Source organism: Drosophila montana, unplaced genomic scaffold (genome assembly GCF_035044405.1).
Source record: "Drosophila montana isolate Dmon_TW-CO22-7 unplaced genomic scaffold, ASM3504440v1 contig_1455_1, whole genome shotgun sequence".
NCBI classification, from domain to species: domain Eukaryota; kingdom Metazoa; phylum Arthropoda; class Insecta; order Diptera; family Drosophilidae; genus Drosophila; species Drosophila montana.
Window position 1 is genome coordinate 261,393 of NW_026996406.1, and position 13,608 is coordinate 275,000.

Sequence of the window (13,608 nt, forward strand, 5' to 3'; positions counted from 1 at the left end):
GCCCCAAACTTTTATACTTGGACTCCCCACTTCACAGGCGACCTAATACCGGGCACCTATTGCTCGCGCATCTTCAGCGATTGCGACAAGAAGCCCTGTCGGCTGCAATCGCCCAACTATCCGGGCATCTATCCGCGCAATCTCACCTGCTACTATGCGGTGCGACAGGTAAGCAGGCCAGACCAGAGATTCACGCAGGTGATGCTAAGCCCCGCAAAGCCCCCGGAGAGCTGGTTGTCCGTGTTTAGCGCCTCATTATGTGTCCCTTTGCCACCTACTCCCCCTCCTCCACCTCCTGCTCCTCGTTCTCCTCCTCCACCTCCTCTTTCTCCTCCTTCTCCTGCTGAGCGCATTAACACCGCCCGCATTATACTCGAGCTTTGTCCTTGTCTCTTAGCTCATAAAAATGTCACATAACAACAACAACAACAAAAATTATACGCTAAATTTCTGCGGGAATTGACAAAGTTCAAAAGTCTGCGAAAAGACAGCGAGTCGATTTAAAAGCAATTTACATTCCAAAATAGAAAGCGTTTTTTTTATTATAATTAACTTAGCAGGCCAGAGTTTGTCTCTCCGAGTCATAAAAAGTTCTATTGTACTCAGCATGTGCTTATTATGCAGGTCTTGGGGTCTATTCGAATATTTATGTATGTCATATTTTTCCACAATAAACATTAGGCGTGAATTATGATGAAGCGAGTTCTGAGTGCAGGTGGAACATAAGTGGAAGCGTTAAAAATCACATTATGAAAGCATTGAGTAATGTTTTTTCTTTGAGTGTACATTTTTGGAAAAGTAGAAAAGCGAACTCAAATATGTTACATCATTTAAGAAGTAAATATTTTAATATGCGCATAAAAGAAATTTTCGGATATGGGTTAAGATTCAAGGATTCAAAATGCCGTTTTTTCAACATATAATCAAGCAATGACTTACAAGAGCTATAACAATGATATCCTATAGATACGAATTGAATATATAGTAAAGCTGAGATAAACATTATCGAGGAAAGATTATCTAATTATTATCTTCCTTGCTGGTTTATGGATTGCGATTAGAAGACCTGTAGCCATAAAATAGATATTTTTTGTAGTAAAAACTTTTAATAGATACTTTTTCCCTGATTTAACACACTAGAGACTAAAATAAATCTATTTAAATCAAAAAATTACATTCTGAAAATTAATTAGGAATTGAATGCAATAGATTTTGTCTTGTAGTAAAAACTTCTTATAGATAGTTTTGTCTAACTTCAAGCGCTAAAGACATAAAAAGGATTGAAGAACTTTATTAAAATCACCTGGAATTAAATAAAATCGATTTTTTCTAGTATAAATTTCCTTTAGATAGTTCCGTCTAACTTCAGATTCTAGAGACTTTTAATAGGACTGAAGGACATTCTGAGAATTAATTGAAGCCTTAACTTAAATAAAGAAAAAATTCCCAAAAATAGTAAATAAGATTCTTTTCATTTTAGATAGAAATTTTCAGCTCAAGCTTGTTTTTTTGTATCAAAATTTCGATATGCTGTCGATTAAATAAGCTACAATTAGTTTTAGTCTCCGTCCTTCTTAAATGAAGAAACTTTCTGCTCAAAATAAGATAATTATCAATTTTTTTTGTTTGTTCAAAATTTGAATTTCAGTTATTCAAAGTTGGTATACATAGGATAGTCATTATTTTTTTTTACAGATAATTATGACTTACTCTAAGTACTTAGGTACTTAATTTAAGAAGAACAAATAAAAAATGTAAAAATTGGAATTTCACTTATTGAAAGTTTCTATACATAAGATAAGCAGCATTTTTTAAACAAATATAAATGACTTACTTGAAGTACAGAAGTACTTAATTTAAGTAGCACAAATTGAATTGTTAGATATATAACTGAAAGATATTTAAAGCTCACAATTAGCTAAAATGGTATCCATAAAGTTGAATAGATAGTTGCCAGGGATAAAACGGCTTGAACAACGATTTATTGTAGCTAAGATTTTTGAACGACTGCGAAGTTCAGAAGATGCTGCAAACTATTTAATGGCGAAAATTCAATGCTCTCGTCTAGTTCATATATTTTGTGGAGATGAAGAAACATTTACTTAACATTTGCAAATGCAGCTAGCTAGCTAGCTGGATTATTTATTTAGCGAGAGCAGTTCATTAATTTGGATTTCCACACAGCACGACGTGCCCCATGGCAAGCATGCGCTGATTTTGGTTAAACAGCCCAAAGGGAATCTGGTATGGATATCCACGCAGGAGACGGCAGCCGCCAGCGACAAGGATAAGAAACTGGAGCCGAGGCTAAAAACGTGGAACGACTGCGATTACATTCAGGTAATTAAAATTGCCTTTAAATGCACTCTACACTCGCGACTCTCCGCCTCTCTCCTCTCATCCCGCAAGACTCGGCCGCTTTAACGAGCGGCTCTGGCATTACAATTATTATGCCCAAGCTCGGCCAATGGCCGGCAAACAGGACAAACGAGTCCTGGCAACTGCGCAAAAAACGACAAATTGAAAATGAAAGAAACTCGACAAAAATCTGTTGTTTGCAGCAATCCAGACCAGACCCAACCCAATCCTGCCCCCCGCCCTGCCCTCGCATTGTGTTTGACTGTGGCCCACATCCAGCTGTCCAGCTGCACGTCCGACTAACCAGTCCGTAGTCCAAAGTCCGTAGTCCGTTGTCCCTGTTGTCCTTAGTCCGTAGTCCGACATTGCCTTGAGCTTCGATAGGCTTTCAGTGCGAAAATTGTGGCAAGTGTTAATTTCGTAGCCTCTTTGTTTGTCATTGCGATCAGAAACAGGAACTGCCGGCAAGGAAAGAAAAGGAGCCTAGCTCTATATATAGTAAAAAAGAATTGTAAGGCTCCCTAACTCTTGACTCAGCTCTTAACGAGTGTAAAGAAAATAAATAAAAAGAAAAGCAAAGGAGGCTGCAAACCTTATGAGAGTTTAATTTGTTAAGAATTTCTCTAGCTGGAAAGCACACGAAGTTTTTGGTAAATTCTAAATATAATATAAAGTTTCATTATATATTAAACTGAAACATCCTAAACTGTAAAAGATAGATAGACATAAGCTTAGGAATATGCGGAAAAATTGAGGCAAATTTCATTGAATATATATATATTTACTTAGTTGAAGATGGGAGTTTTCGTAGAAATGCAATGAAGCATTATTAAGAGCTCGTAACAATCAGAAAATTATACCATTAGCTTAGAAATTATATCAAATTTTTCTAAAAATCTTGAAGACATAAGAATGTAAACTGAGCTCAAGCAGGAAGCATAGTAGAAAATTCCATTAAAGTGAAATCAGGATTATCTAGGAAAAATATAAGAGAACCCTTTTCTAATAACTAAGCTCGACGCCGGCAATTTTTGGGAATGAATATATATATATATATACCCTAGCGGGTAGCGAGCTTCAAAGTTCAGGCCTTGATCAGAGGTTTATCTTCTATAGAGATTTAATAAAGTCTTAAGATTGTTAGAGGATTAGAGCGCCTCACTTGTAGTTTCTCGTTATCTTGTCTCTTTCTCTCTCCTCACTCTCTAATAAAAGGTATAATATGATTGATAAAATATACTGAAATCAAATTCCATAATCCTAACTGGTCTAGAGATTTCTCTTCTTTAAAGATTTAATAAAGTCCTTGGACAGTTGGAAGAGTTTACCCCAAAGTATATCCCCTCATTTGTAGTTTCTGCTCTCTCTCTCGCTCTCTCTCTCTCACTCGTTCTCTCACTTTCTCTCTAAGATATAAGATGAAAGATAAGATATACTTGTCAATTTCTAAAGATCTAGGAGATAGCTTCAAAGTCCCCTGGCTTAGAGATTTCTCTTGGAAGAGTTTACCCCAAAGTATTTCCCCTCATTTGTAGTTTCTGCTCTCTCTCTCTCTCACTCTCTCTCACTCACTCGCTCTCTCTCTCTCTCTCTCTATCGCCAACACCTCATTTCGCTCTGAAATGCACCTTAATCAATTGTGTTTTTATCGCCAAGCTACATATATTTTGTGTATGTGTATATATTTTCTCTAATAGGAAAATGTAAAGGCCAAATGGAAATCAACGGTAAAATTATCTCCAAACCAAAAAAAGAACAAATCGATTGCTCTCTTTTGTTCACACATAGCGCCTAACTAATTTAGTCGTAGTCGCGCACCTTAACTAATCACCCAAAAGGCACCCCCCCCACCCCTCAACCACCCCTCTCCCCTTCCACCCGCTCATGCCCAGCTCAGCACACAGAATGCACCCCCCTTCTAATCTAATCTCTTGCAACAATTGTTTGTCATCTAATGCCAAGGCGCACAATTAATCAGCTTGGCTAGCAAAAAGGACATTCATCGAATGATAGATAATATATTCATTAACACACACACGAACAGGTAACAGGAGTGAGGGGGGGGACGGGGAGTAGGAATTCGTCAGTTGGATTTATATAAATGAACACTCGACACGCACATCATAAATCGCACAACAAAGGAGCAGAGGGGAAGTCGGGGGGAATAGCTCTGGTATTGAGTACATTAGGCGATGTTGTCCTGGACAAAAGTGGACGAGCTCGTGCCGAGCGAGAGGCCTCGGCTTATGTAAATTGTGTGCAAATTATTGCCGCAGGATATTCATCTAATGCACGCCAGGACATTCGCCACGCCCAACCCCCTCGAACAGCCTCGGTCGGCCTCATGAATAGCTATATAGATGCGTTTGGCCACTTGTGATGAATTTCACTTCCGGTCGCCAACTTCTTAAAGGCGACCGCCTTGCGGCTCTTGAGCGTTGGCATTGGACAGCCTGTGTGGCCCGGCACTTCACTTTGCAAAAGTATACTCGACGTGCCATTTGCCTTGAATTAGCAATAAAATGTTTTGACGAGCGGCCGGCGCGAATGACTGCATCCGCCAAGCAAGTGCTGCCCTTCTCTATACCCACTGCAAATGGGTTAAAAGGGGTATTATAGTTAAGTGGATATTTATGTAACGGGCAGGTGGGGCATTTTCCAATCGGGATTATCTAGGCGTGTCCATCTAACAGTTTATCTGTGCAGGCGGAACTCTCGAGCTCCACAAAAGCGAAAGACTCGATTTTCGTATACCTTACGCTAATCGATAGCCCCTTTATCGATTTTGCCTACGATAAATATCGATAAATAGTGTTAAGAAATGGGTTTTTAATCAAAGCGCGAAAATTATAAGAGCTAGTCAGACAAAACTTGGTATGCAGGTTGTTGGATAATTTATAGACTACATATATTTCACTTTTGGCAAATCCGGCCCACATAATTGATAAAATCGTACATTTTAAAGGTAGAGCCTTGCGCTTAAGTAAATATGAAAATTTGTATGCCATATTTTGGCGCTCAAAATATCATCAGGGTCGAACAATAAGCGCAGAAGGGGCTGGAAAAGGGTATATACAGGGTATTTGCTAGTCAGTCACTTTTGTGGCTCACAGCAGTTACTCTGGAGAGTAGAATATACTGGGTATTTCCTAGTCGTTCACTTTTATAGCTCACAGCATTTAATCAAGAAGGCATTTCCCATGCAGAAAGTGGACCTAGAGAGCTCAGCATACAGGGTATTTGCTAGTCAGTCACTTTTGTGGTTCACAGCAGTTACTCTAGAGAGCATTTTCCTTGAAGAATGTGGGGCTGGAGAGTAGAATATACAGGGTATTTCGTAGCTGTTCACTTTTGGGACTCAGCATTTAATCAAGCAGGCATTTCACAAGCAGAAAGTGGACCTGGCGAGTGCTGCAAACAGGGTATTTCTTAGTCGTTAACTTTTGGGGCTCACAGAAGAAACTCAAAAAGGCATTTCCCATGCATTGTGTGGACCTGCAAATTGGTATATACAGGGTACTTGCTAGTCGGTCACTTTTGGCTCTCACCGCATTTACCCAAGAAAAAACTTCCCATGCAGAAAGTTGAGCTGGATATTGCTGCATACAGGGTATTTGCTAGTCAGTCACCTTTGGGGCACACTTTCTCATTTACTTTAGGTTTTATTTTTTTGCTAGCCGAACAAACTATGTATTCAATTTCGTTATCCTTGGCTCGTGACCGTTGGCTAATTCCTTTTTGGGGGCTGTCGCCATTAAATGGTCGTTGTGTTCCGCAAAGCGTGCATTGCCTGGCAAAAATCCCGGAGATCCGGACGAGCGGAGGACACTTTTTTTTGGCCATTCAGTTGGAAGCGGCAATCCGCACAAATGGCGTGCAGAAATGCACAGGACGCGCTGACTTCATGCTGCCTACAAATTGTCCTTTTCATTCCCTGCACCATCTTTTTTTTCTACTTTTTTTTGTACCTTTTTTTTTGTACTTTTTCTTGTACTTTTTGTCGCGTTCCTAAGCCAGCCGTGGTCTAAAGTGTTGGCCATTTTGGTGCGGCATGTGTGAATAATCGCCGGAAAGCAGACGAAAGCCGAGCGCTAAACTTCCATTGAATACACACACACACACACATTCACACACAGAAACACACACGCACACACACATGCATACACTCGGGATATATACTCGAGAATTTTGTGGTTAAATCAGGCACAAAAATTGTTTAAGTGCCGGCAAGCTGAATCTTTCATTTACTTAATTTAAGAAATTTTCTACTCTTATTGAGCACATTTTATGCATTTTTTAAGCAACGAAATTCTTGTTTAAAGTATTTTGAGCTTTATTCTAGACCTTTTTTTCAATTTCCGAAAGTTCTCAATCGAAAACTTAAAGAAAATACTTAATTTAAGAAATTTTCAGCATTTATTGAGCACTTTTTATGCATTTTTCAAGCTGCAAATTTCTTATTATAAGTATTTTCTGCTTCATTCGAGACTTATTTCTTTGAATTCAAAATTCCTCAATCGAAATCTTACGAAAAAAATACTTAATTTAAGAAATTTTCTGCTTTTATTGAGCATATTTTATGCCCTTTTTAAGCAACGAAATTCTTGTTATAAGTATTTTGGGCTTCATTCTAGACCGTCTTTCTTATTTTGAAATTCCTCAACCGAAAACTTAAATAAAATACTTAATTTAAGAAATTTTCTACTTTTATTGGGCACAGTTTATGCATTTTTCAAGCTGCAAATTTCTTATTATAAGTATTCATTCTAGACCTTTTTGCTTATTCCGTAATCCCTTAATAGAAAACTTGAATAGAATACTTGATTTAAGATATTTTGTACTTGAATTGAGCACATTTAAAAATTCTAGCAAAAAGTATTTTGTGCTTAATTCAAGCATTTTTGCTACAATTAATTTTGAAATTTGGAATTTCTAAATCGTGCTCAAGTATATTAATATAAATTCAATTCCCATTTAAGCCGCACTTTTCTCTGAGTGTATTTACATTCAACTGCCAACTCCCAGTCATTTGACTCTCAATCCCCTTCCCCCACCCCCCCTCCTCCTCCCACGCCTCGTCAACAATTTATATAAATGCCACGCTTTCAATAAATTTGCGGTTCTCTATTACCTGATCCTGTTGTGGTTGCGGCCAGCAGCAACTGGGCCCGTTGTAACCTCAGCTAAATTAATGTAAAAGTCGCCAGCCGCAAAACTAATTTGTCATGCGTGGCCAACAATGGTGGAGAACGCAGCCAAAGCCGGGCAAACACCTGCTACACACCTGAGGGGGGGGGGGTCGACGCCAGGTGCCAACGCCATCTACCAAATGCCATGGCCAGGCTCTGACTGAGGGCCAACTCAATTAAAATACATGAAATTATGCAAAAATGCCGTAAACAGAAATGCAAATACACAAATACACACACACACACACACACACACACACACAACGAACAGCCAGAAACAAGCTGGTTTTTCGTTTATGCGCTGCACAAATTCATGAATTCAAGCTAAAGCAATGCAAATGAACTCGGAAATTGCTTAACTAAAGTTGAACATCAAATAATCTGCACTCAAACTTAGAAAAAGAAGCGTAACCCAATTTATATACAATTTTTGCGTAGGTCAAACTTACATTTGAATGGCTTTTCCTTCCAACTAGAAGAGCTCACGAATTCTTCAACTTAAAACTGAACAAATAGATCTAAGCGAGAAAGTAAGGATTTCTTCGACACGCCAAGGATTTAATACACTAATAGATCTTTGCCCTAAGGTTTTAAGATATGTGAGAATAGTGCAGCTCGCAAATGCTGAGCTTGAAAAAGAGAATATTTTTGCATACAATAACCTAGACTTCGAGCGATCGTTCCTATATGATATAGTGGTCCGATGTTGATAAGGCTTATAAATGATAAACTTATAAATGCCCAGTTTAGTCAAGATATCTTGAAAAACAAAGTATTCTATATAATTCAATATCGAATCTCAATTTTCGACCGATCCTTCCTATGGCAGCTATATGTTATAATGATAAGACTTTGCATTTATGTAAATAGTAAAACTTATAAATGCAGAGTTTGATCAAGATATCTTGATAAGCAAAAACCGTTCCATTTAAGAACCTAATCTTCGACCGATCGTTCCTATGGCAGCTATGTGATATATTAATCCTATCTGGCCGATTCCGATACTTTATGCAACAGCAGAAGGGGGCCTATGCACAGTTTGGAGACGAGAGTTTTAAGGTTCTTAAATGCTCAGCTTGATCAAAGTATCTTGGAAAACAGAATATTTTTGTCATACATGAACCTAGTTTGCGATCGATTGTTCCTACGACAGCGATCGTACCTATATGATATAGTTGTCTGATTCGGCCGATTCCGACATTTGAACTCTCTGCAACAGAAAGACCTATGACCTATGCAAAGTTTCGAGACGATGGCGTTAAAACTGAGAGACTAGTTCGCATGGAAACAGACAGACGGACCTGGCTATATCATCTCGGCTGTTGATGTTGATCTAGAATCTATATACTTTATGGTATCGGAGATGTCACCTTCTATGCGTTACACATTTCATGACAAAATTATAATACCCTCTACAAGGGTTTAAAAAAAAAAAAGCATGCAAGCCGTATTTTAACCGAACCGGTCTGAGCCCGGAAAAGCAATATTTAATTAACCTCGAACCGAACCACAAGCCAGATTAGTCGTACCTAAGCCCAAACTAACCTTCAATAACTGAAAATAATAATAACTTATGTCAATAAGTTAATAAATCCAGACTCGAGAGGCCAAAAGCGCATTTATAGATATGTAGAATCAGCTCTAAGAACCGAACCTTAAGGCGAAGCATGGATTCGAACCGTGAAACGAACCAACATAAATTAGAGATGTGCTTGGAATAAGCAGAAAACTTAAGCAAATACACACATACACACATACATACACACACACACACACACACACACACACACAAAGAAGCTGTTTAAACCCTTTCTGCATAGTTTTAACTCTCAAAACTCGGCTGTGATTTGGCTTCTAAATTTCAAATCGCGCTCAATTTAGCCACAAAAAAGCCAACTAACTTTTAAGAGCGCCACAAAAAAAACGCATAAAAAAACACGCTTTAAACGAAGGCCAAATCATAAAAAAAAAAGCTTAAAATGTGTTTCAAGCTATTTTTGGCCACTTTAACGAGCATTAAAACGGACCAAAATATCACGTATACGCCTAATGGGCTTTAAGTGCGAGTAATAAATATAAACGCACAGCTAGAAATTGCACCCCCCCCCTCGCTCTCTCTCTCTCCCCCTCTCTCTCGCTCTCTCTTAGCGTATTTCTGTGTACACTTTAAGCACATTTTGGCGGCAGTCAACAATGTTTATATAGTCTCTAGTTTACGGCACATGGAACAACATTTCCATTCACATTTGTCGTTCGCTCGTTTTTCGTTCTCACTCATTTCGTTGCGCTCCTCACACATTTCTCGCTCTCTCTCTCTCTCTCTCTCTCTCTTTCGCTCTCTCTTTCGCTCTCTCTCTCTCTCTCTCGGTCTCTCTCTTCTTTCGCTCTCTCTCTCTACGCTTGCCAAACCGCAGGACTACGTGACCGTATACGATGGCTATACCACACGTGACCCCATCATTTTGAAATTTTGCGGCGGAGGTCAGGCTGTGCCCGCAGCCGTATCGAGCGGCCCGGAGCTGCTCGTGGAGTTCAGCACGTCGCCGTTTGGCACCTTTACGGGCACCTCGTCGCAGCTGCTGCCGCTCTACGGCTTCCAGCTGGAGGTGAGTAGCCGCATACCCAGCTCTCTGCTTTTCCATCACATCTCTCCAACACATCTCTCGTCCAGGTGGAGGTGCAATTCGTGGACATCCAGAGTCCCACATACTCGAAGAACAAGAAACCGTGTGAGTTTTGGATACGTGGCGCTGGACGCGGCATTCTGGAGAATCCCAAACATTCGCTGGCCCCCAACTCGACGTGCCTCTATCATCTGCAGGGCATGGGCGTCTTCAAGACCTTCGATCATTTGAGTTTGTCGCGTCGCACCAACAGTCAATCGGGCCTGCATCAGCCGCTGTCCCGCTTCAAGGTCTGGATCTCGGTGCTGAAGTTCAATCTGGATCCGGAATTCGGGCAGATCGATGAGACGTCGGTGGGCGCAATTGGCGTGCTGCAAACGCAGGAGGACTGCAGCGGCATGCTGCGCATCTGGGACGGCACACTGCGCGACGCGCCCGTCTGCAAGGATCTCAACTGGTGAGTGACTCTGCCCCGACCAACTTTTACCCACTTTTTGCTCAGCTCCATCTCCCTTCGCAGCGCCAGCGAGCCGAGCGGCTACAACTCGCAGGGTCATTATGCGCACAACTCGACGAATGTGATTGCGCGCTTCTGTCGCGGCACAATTCCGCGCACCTGTGATCGCTCCAACATCAATGAGACCTTTGCGCGACCCTGCACCATCTCCGAGAGCTATGTGTCCAGCAGCGATGCCATCACGCTGGAGCTGCGCAACACGGAGTCCACGGTCCTCAGGTGAGCTGTCCCTTAGAATTTTTCATATTTAAATGTAGATTTCGTGTTGAGACATGGTTATTTATGTCGTGGAATAAATGGAATGAAGCAATGGAAGAAATGGAATGTATGGAAGAAATGGAAGCAATAGAAGAAATGGAATGCATGGGAGAAATGGAAGAAGTAGAAGGAATGGAATGAATGGAATGAATGGAAGAAATGGAATGAATGGAAGAAATGGAAGAAATGGAATGAATGGAAGAAATGGAATAAATGGAAGAAATGGAAGAAATGGAAGAATTGGAAGAAATGGAATAAATGGAAGAAATGGAAGAAATGGAATAAATGGAATGAATGGAATAAATGGAAGAATTGGAAGCATTGGAAGAATTGGAAGAAATGGAAGAAATGGAATGAATGGAAGAAATGGAAGAAATGGAAGAAATAGAAGCAATGGAATAAATGGAATGAATGGAATAAATGGATGAATTGGAAGAAATGAAATGAATGGAAGAAATGGAATAAATGGAAGAAATGGAATAAATGGAATGAATGGAATAAATGGAAGAAATGGAAGAATTGGAAGCATTGGAAGAATTGGAAGCATTGGAAGAAATGGAAAAAATGAAAGAAATGGAAGAAACGGAAGAAGCCGAACACGCACCGAAATTTTCTTGGAATGACTTCTGACTCTCTTCCTTACTCTCTCTCTCTCTCTCTCTCCCTCACTCACTTTTTCTCTCCCTCACTCACTCCCTCTCTTTCTCTCTCTCTCTCTGCAGACCCCTCGACTTCAAGCTGAAGTACGAGTTCATCGATCTGCATCAGGATGGCCTGCCCCAGGGCGGCGGCGAGCTGGACTGCAATCGCAAGTTTGTCAGCAGCCTGATGGATCGCAAGGATCCGGCCATCTTTCGCAGTGTGCGCAACATATTCCTCTTTGGACGCGGCGGCACGCGGCATCTCAAGTGTGTCTATCGCTTCGAGGCGCTGCGCGGGGAGCGGGTGCGCATCAAGCTGCGCAAGGTGACGACCTCCAACAGGAACTGCTATTCGCGGCTGGACGAGGACATCAATCGATCCTTCTGCTACGGCGACACCAATGTGCGCGTTGAGGTTTGTTGCAGGTGCCTTAAAGCGAGGTTCCCTATTTAATATCTATATTTCTTTGCCAGATCTTTGAGCGTCCGTATCCGGACTCGATTCTGCTGCATCGCGGCTGCGTCTGCAACTCCTCGAATCAGTCGCATTTGCCCATTGAGTACACATCCACGGGACGCGATGTTGAGGTGCATTTTATAGCGCAAAATATGACCACATTGGATGATCCGGACACGGCCAATTTCGAAGGCATGTTTGAGTTCGTGAAGGCGCCCACCAGCTGCAAGGACGGCCGACGCAAGTTCGGACCCAGCGGCACCATCGACATGACCTTCGGTGATGTAAGTGTTGTCCAGATTATTGTTTACCCTGTAAATAGAACGTCCTGGGTATCACAGTTTGGGTGGACTTTTCGTAGTCGTGTCTACTTCTCATTTTTGTCCCACGCAAACAAAGAATGGGTCATCTCTTTGCACTTACCCCAAATGGGGTTCGTCTTACCAGATTCGGGTGCTTCTGATATAGCTCAGGGCTCGGTTAAAGTACCTTAGCACTATTCAATAAATTCCTGATTGAGCCTTTCCTCGCTCAAATTAGCTGTCCTACCTTGGACAGTTACCCAGGGTTACCACGAGGAGGCCTTCCATTCAACTAGTGCTTGCCCTTCTACATCAGTCCATTAAACCCCGCCCTGTGGTTACAGGGTATATTGCAGTTGTGCTAATCTATCGTTCGATAACCCTTCGAGGTTTCTTCAAATTGCTCTATATCGATATATCGCAGTTGTGTTAATCGATAACCAATCGATAAACCTTCGAGTTTTCTTCAAATCGATATATATCGATATATTTCAGTTGTGCTAATCTATCGTTCGATAACCCTTCGAGTTTTTTTCAAATCGATATAAATCGATTTTCAGCCCAAGGTTTTTGAGCATATCTCACAGATTATAAGGATTATAAATTCCTTTATCCAATATATTTATTTAACTGCGCTCGTTTCTGCCAGATCGATATATATCGATTTGAAGTCCTATTTTCTTATTATGGCTGCCTCTTCCTGCTCTTCTCTAGATAAATATATATTATCGACTTTCACTTGTGTCCTTTGCAGATTGAATGCCGCTCCAGACCCTGGCTTATCGAACCCTCCAATGGCAACAAGTTTCTCTATGTGCGCCTCAAGGCCATCTTCCTGAGCAAACACAATCCGCGAAAGACGTTGAACGCGACCCATTTGGAGACCAACAGCTGGCGCTGCGAGACCAAGGCCCGTGCGGTGCTCACCACATCGGATGGTAAGCGGCGACTTTTTAGAAAAGTTCAAAATTCCTTTAAACATACTTCTTTATCCGAAAATGCAGGTCTGACTATTGTGGCCTGTCCGCTGAGTCCCGACTCGAACGCCTACGAATTCGTGGAGATCTTCAGCTCCGGCTGGAACGAACGACCCAATTTCGCGCTGATCAATCATTCGCGTGCGATTAGCGTGGAGTTTCTGCGTCCCAGCAATGGCGATTATACCTTCAACTGGATGGAACTGGTGCCCAGGCCCACGCTCAGCATAGCTGGTAAATATTTAGATCAACTCTCTAATATCGAAACCCAAATCCAATTTCGTT

General features: G+C 41.2%; 1 protein-coding gene across 3 annotated transcripts in view; it reads left to right on the top strand.

The window, feature by feature from the left end:
• The window catches only part of LOC135431263 (uncharacterized), a 55,690-nt gene that overhangs the window by 37,434 nt on the left and 4,648 nt on the right, over positions 1 to 13,608 (top strand). For 2 of the 3 annotated variants that reach the window (XM_064686284.1, XM_064686273.1), the window contains exons 8-17: positions 38 to 168; positions 2,185 to 2,340; positions 4,056 to 4,085; positions 9,962 to 10,153; positions 10,219 to 10,628; positions 10,692 to 10,907; positions 11,669 to 12,002; positions 12,062 to 12,328; positions 13,101 to 13,284; positions 13,351 to 13,557. In XM_064686284.1, the coding sequence (XP_064542354.1) occupies positions 38 to 168; positions 2,185 to 2,340; positions 4,056 to 4,085; positions 9,962 to 10,153; positions 10,219 to 10,628; positions 10,692 to 10,907; positions 11,669 to 12,002; positions 12,062 to 12,328; positions 13,101 to 13,284; positions 13,351 to 13,557 (2,127 nt within the window). The remainder of the gene's footprint in view (positions 1 to 37; positions 169 to 2,184; positions 2,341 to 4,055; positions 4,086 to 9,961; positions 10,154 to 10,218; positions 10,629 to 10,691; positions 10,908 to 11,668; positions 12,003 to 12,061; positions 12,329 to 13,100; positions 13,285 to 13,350; positions 13,558 to 13,608) is intronic. The other variant, XM_064686291.1, reaches the window with a different exon arrangement.